The sequence below is a fragment of the Salvia hispanica genome, unplaced genomic scaffold (assembly GCF_023119035.1).
Source record: "Salvia hispanica cultivar TCC Black 2014 unplaced genomic scaffold, UniMelb_Shisp_WGS_1.0 HiC_scaffold_225, whole genome shotgun sequence".
NCBI lineage: Eukaryota > Viridiplantae > Streptophyta > Magnoliopsida > Lamiales > Lamiaceae > Salvia > Salvia hispanica.
In genome coordinates, this window is record NW_025951943.1 from 723 (window position 1) to 6,750 (window position 6,028).

Sequence of the window (6,028 nt, forward strand, 5' to 3'; positions counted from 1 at the left end):
TCGCCCCGCGCCCCGAGCGCAGTCCGGGCAAATATTTGATAACACTATATATTCTAGGCTTCTAAATATTAAAAAAAATTAAATAACTTTATAAGCTGAAGTGATTGGTGTATGGAATTCTGTATTTTTCTTAAACATGGTTGACCTATCAGTGCTAGTCATTATATACAACTTGGCTAGGAGTATAAGAGCCATCACTGCTACAACCGATATCAACTTGTCCTGGATCACTCTCTTTGGATTTAAATTGGAACTAGAGCTCACTCGCTAAAAATAAAATATTGTTAGAATTAGTCTTTTCCTTGCAATACATTGAAGAATATATCTTTCATGCCATGTCTTCAGCTTCGAGATAATCAGTCTAATGCACCTCGTAGTGGATTTCCATATCTGAATAAAATTAAAATATGTACACTAGCATGATAAAAGGGAGGAAAATCTATGGATGCATTCATGCATTAAGGATTCCTATAGTTTTTGTCACGGATATATCCAAGGTACCGACTCACATCTAATTACTTTTCAATTTACAGATAGCTAATTGTTCATCAATGCTATCCTTCAAAGGAAGCCCTTATTGGATGGCGCCTGAGGTGTGTCTCTTTCTATGAAAATGATAGATATTGACAGGGCATTAAACAATTTTCTATCCCCAGTGGTTTCTAAATATTATATGCGCCATGCCTTTATCCCATCAGGTGGTTATGAATACAAATGGATACAGTCTTCCAGTAGATATCTGGAGCTTAGGATGCACAGTTCTTGAAATGGCTACCTCTAAACCGCCCTGGAGCCAATATGAAGGGGTTAGAATTTTAACTTGCTAAGTTAAACTTTGTTGCAAATTGCTTTGGCATTTAAGTTTTCTGGGTTCATTTTATTCATTAGGTTGCTGCTATATTTAAAATTGGAAACAGCAAAGACGCTCCTGAAATTCCAGATCACCTATCTGCTGATGCAAAAGGTTTCCTAAGGCTATGCTTGCAGCGGGAGCCATCTGCAAGGCCAACCGCATTCAAGTTACTCAGTCACCCATTTGTAATAAATCAAACAACAGCACGAGCCAATGTCAATATAACAAGAGCAGCATTTCCTCGGGCTTTTGATGGAAGCCGTACACCGGTAATTTTTCTCGTAAACGACATGGTCCAATATCTTGACTGATTCTTATTTTGAGATTTTTCCTAGTTCAATTTCTGATACTTTCCGGTTATAGCCCTTCTTCAAAAAAATTTTGTTCCTTTGTACTGTTTAGTGACTGAGAACTTAAGAATTTTGGATTTGACTCAATTATTGCTAGAATTGGTCCCTGAATCCCGAAGGGCATCTTCATCTGATAATTTTCCCTAGTCAGGTTTTCCTGAAACACCTCTCACTAGTTGTCAGAAAAATATGGATATGTAGATTATAGTGGCTCCCTTGGTGATGAATTATGAATGTGTTCTTTATGAATTTGCAGTATTTCGGTTATTCACAATTTTTGAAAATAAATGTGATTGCAGACTGCTTATTGTATTTAAGCTATAACCATACCTATACAGTGCCTTGCCAAAGTTTTGGGCCTTCTGTCTAAATTTTTTGTGTTGATACTCGTGGCAGACTGCTCAGGAAATGCAGTCCAGCAGAACGATGAACAGCTCTTTCGATAGAGACGATGCTCTGAGGTTAAATGTACCAAGAACCTATATAAACCCTAGGTACTGGCATTTAGAGTAGTTGATTAGATGTGTTTCCTCAGCATATTGCATGCGCATGGCAATTTAACTGTCCTACTGTGTCTGCAGGGATAACACGAGAATGATTACATCACTGCCTGTATCTCCCTCCTCAAGCCCGTTGCGACATGATGGAGCCGCGTACAACAGTTTTTTCCTTTCTCCCCCACACCCCTCTTATCCTTACGTTGGGCAGAGCAGTCAAAATTATAGCGATCACTCGCTATTTCCATCAAGGCCCAACTCAAGAACATCGCTTGATCCATGGCTCGAAATCCCACAATACAGAGCTCAAGCGCCATTTAGATCCCAAACAAGGAACATACTATAGTCGTCCAGAGATGTTCCCAACTTACACTATGCTCGTTCTCCAGAGCTGTACTTGTGGGAGAATGAGCTGAAAAACTGGGCTTGGAGCAGGTGAGTCACCTGCTTCCTCAAGATAGAACACGTCTCAGTACGATGACATGAGATGTGGTGCTCGCCGAACATTGTGCAACCATGGTACGAAACTCAATTTGACAGCTCCGTTGTTGAACATATTGTATATGATGGCCATGTAAAGAGCGGGGGGGAGAGAAGAGTGAGCTTCTGCGGTATGCTATTAGAAAATGATTCACTGTTGTTGGTTGGGAATTTCAAATGAATTTTTCAGTCGCCAGCCTAGATTTTGTCAATGCTGTCGCTATATCTAAAGGCGTCAGTGTATATTAATTTCTTAAGAGTTGTTGAGGAAATAAATTCTTCTTACAAGTTACTCCATCCGTTCCACGAGAGTGCACTATTATTTAGGGGCACGAGTTTTAATATATAATTGATGAAGTAAAAGAAATGTAGAAAGAACAAGTACTACTAATAAAGTATTGTTAGCAGCAAATGAATCTTGCTTCATTGGAGAGAAAATAGTTTCCAAAATTTGAAAGTGTATACTCTTGTGGGACGAACTAAAAAGAAAAGTACTATTATGGGATGGGGGAGTATCAAACGAGAGATTCCAGAATATGAGTCTCAATTCGTTGACCTTTCGAAATTCGAAATTAAATTCAAATGACCTTTTAGAATATGGGATTGAGGCATGCAAATTTTTCAGAATAAAGGATTTTTATTTTTTTATCCTTTTTTTTCTAAGTTTTCTTACTGCCTCCGTCTCCAAAGAATGTGCACTTTGGGTCAGCACGTGTTTTAATGCAAAATTGGTAAAGTAAGAGAGAGATACAAAGACAAAAAAATTAAAGTATTATTGGTGGAGAAATCTCGACTCATTAGAGAGGAAAAACTTTCCAAAATTAGAAAGTGCATATTCTTATATGATTGACTAAAAAGGAAAGAATGCATGTCCTTGTGGACGAAGTAAATATTATTTTCCTTCTAATATTTTTCAAGTGACCAACTAACCACTCAAATTTGGATTCAATTTATGAAAAAACAATCAAAATTTTCTACCGCTTCACCCTCCTCTTCCCGTCACCTACACTTTTCTTGACAAATTGGGAATAAAATCAATGTTTGTTGTTCAGGTAAGCACATCATAGTGTTTGCCTCTCTACATTTGCAAATTCATTTTTCATCCTAATTGCATGCAATTGATAGAGTTAAAGAGAATGAACAATAATGCCGATAACACTTCTTCAGAGATGGATTCTTCTTGATGCAAATCCTCATGCTATACTCCCTATGTCCCATAAGAATATGCATTTTTTATTAAGCACGAGTTTTAATGCGCAATTGGTAAAGTAAGAGAAAAATAGAAAGAGAAAGTAATCGAAGTATTGTTAGTGGATAATTGAAGTATTGTTAGTGGATAATGAGCCCCACCTCATTAGAAATAAAAAAGTTTCTAAATTTAAAAAGTGCATTGACTCGATTTATTTTAAACACGAGAAATACCCGCAAGTGTACGGGGCTAGTGTAGCAATAAACAAGTATGAGTATCGTATCCACGAAGACAAATTGTGCAGCTCAAGTACCACGAACCAATTTTGACTACTATCTAGAAAATCCGGAAGAGTTGGTTTTGATTTTTGAAAAACAATTGAACATAAACAAGACACAAGTACGCAACAAAAGACGAGTTTCAAATAATAGAACGAGATAGAGTCTTGGATCCAACTACAACGAACACGATGTGAACAACTCAACAACTTCGATTACCCAATTGAAGTCTCTAGGATTACTAGGAAAGCCGCTAGTCTAGACTAAGCCCTCTCTCGAGTGCACTTAACCAGTTGATTAATTATTAATATTGAAGTCTCCTTCTAATACGTCACAATTAACTCCTTAAAACAAAAGGCTCAAGCCCTCACTCTAGAATTTCTTCTCTCGAATGCAAATTATCTAGGTGCTGTTCATTCTTTTATCAATCCTAATTGGGTATCTCTCGATTACTCAAACTAGGAAAACAAACCCAATTGGTAGCTAAGCAATTGAATTGAAAAGGCACAAGAACGAAACAAAGAAATCACAAGAGCAAAGGTAATCAAAAGTCCTTGAATTAATCCAAAGCATTCATTGTAGTCTTCACCAAAACTCTACAAATGATTTAGCTACTCATATCCAAAACAAATTCACAAGAGAAATCCATAGAAAGAGGTTTGAACATAGTAAACTAATAAAGATACTCCCAAGGGTGAATTGAATGGGCAAATCGTCTTCGTCTTCAAACTTGTTGATGAATCGGACTCTTTGGCGCTTCAATCTGCTCTCAAGAGGTGGAAACTGCTTCTGGGGCGTGTGGAATATGTCCTGGAGTCGAACCCTAGGTCCTATTTATACCCGGGGCGAAAAATAGAAATTCAGCTGCAGACGAGCAAATCGCCCGGCCGGGCGATTTCTAAGCAACAAAACGCCCGACCGGGCGTTCTTCTTGAAGCGCGAAGTTGCGCAAAACGCCCGGCCCGGGCGTTTTCAGAGGGAAAAACGCCCGGGGACAGTGGATTCGCCCGGTCTGAGAGGCAAAACGCCCGGCCCGGACGATTTCAGAGGGAAAAACGCCCGGGGACAGTGGATTCGCCCGGTCTGAGAGGCAAAACGCCCGGCTTGATCTTTTGGCTGTCATTTCGTCCGTTTCCACCTGTTTTGACTACAAAAACTCGACAAACTTATCAGAGCACTCTAACTAAGGGATCATGGATGAAAACTCAAGTAATGTGCTACAATATACTCAATTAAGCACTGTAAACCATCCAAAACACTTGCTAAACTACGAGTTTATCATGCATATTCTTGTGGGATAAACTAAAAAGGAAAGAGTGCATATTCCTGTGGAACGAAGGGAGTAATAAGCAAGTATTCGGAGATCTCTTTTTAGAAAAGGGAAAGACATTTAAATAGATTAAATTATCAATTTTATACCATTCATTATTTTCCTTTTGGTTTGACCACAGCTCCGCGCTACCAACTGCGCTACAACCCGTTGATTTATATTATTCTTTGTTGATGGTAAAGATAAAAGGAGAAATATAATAAAAATTGGTCTAACTGCCATGTGTTGATTTTAGAATTTAGGTTTAAATTTAAGGGGCTAGTTTGGCCACTTGATAAACATTCAGAGGGAAATAACAAGAAATAATGTTTATAAAATTAAAAAGTGAAAATACCTCGTTGTGAAAGGTCAACGAATTTAATCTCAAATCTAGAAAGATCGACAAATTAAAACCCATATTCTAAAATCGCTCGTATTAAACTGGACCAGTTAGTTCGACTAATTAAACCTCAAATGAAGCCCCTGACCAACCCGTTCGAATTTTAAACTCAAACCAATTAAACTATTGTTTTAACTTTTAGAGTGAACTACATAAAAAGTCTCTAACGTTTTCAAAAGTTACACTGCAGTCCCCTAGGGAAAAAAAATAGCTCCACATAACCCTATCCTTTTACATAATCACAAATCGGATATTTGTAGCCATTTTTCGGTCGAAAATGCCCAAATGCCTTCAGGGGCATTTTAGTCAAATAAGAAAAAGCTGTACACCTACTCCACTGCCTTGCAGCAGACCTAAACTCTGCAATGTCATCATATTTGAAATTTCCCAAATTTTCAACGATATACAACTGGGTATGCTTCATAATTTTTCACACTTATTTATCATTTTCGTTTCTCACACTACAAAATTATTTCCCTCTGACCAGCCCTGCCGTCGTTTACTCCCTCTCTCGAAGATTTTTGAAATTGCTTCATAATGGAGGACAGGAAGAAGAACCCACCGGACCTGAGGAAGAAGACGGTGATGGACAACAGGAGGACGATGACAACCAACCCGGACCTACTGAAGAAGAACCAACGGACCCACCTGCACAGAACCCTGCCCCAAGAA

The 6,028-nt window shown here is 38.4% G+C and overlaps 1 protein-coding gene across 1 annotated transcript; it reads left to right on the forward strand.

Annotated features, from left to right (window-relative positions):
• Window positions 1-285: 285 nt before the first annotated feature.
• On the forward strand, window positions 286-2,472 carry LOC125198738 (mitogen-activated protein kinase kinase kinase 3-like). Its single transcript, XM_048097027.1, has 5 exons — window positions 286-593; window positions 699-806; window positions 889-1,122; window positions 1,600-1,697; window positions 1,785-2,472. Exons 1-5 carry the CDS (start codon window positions 552-554, stop codon window positions 2,044-2,046), a joined length of 744 nt encoding a protein of 247 aa, XP_047952984.1. The 5' UTR covers window positions 286-551; the 3' UTR covers window positions 2,047-2,472.
• Window positions 2,473-6,028: the final 3,556 nt, after the last annotated feature.

Bases quoted from the DNA above. Each gene is read 5' to 3' on its own strand.
- LOC125198738 (XM_048097027.1), top strand. From the start codon at position 552: ATGCTATCCTTCAAAGGAAGCCCTTATTGGATGGCGCCTGAG. The intron at 594-698 runs GTGTGTCTCTTT...TTATCCCATCAG, and splicing joins CTTATTGGATGGCGCCTGAG to GTGGTTATGAATACAAATGG. The intron at 807-888 runs GTTAGAATTTTA...TTTATTCATTAG, and splicing joins CCTGGAGCCAATATGAAGGG to GTTGCTGCTATATTTAAAAT.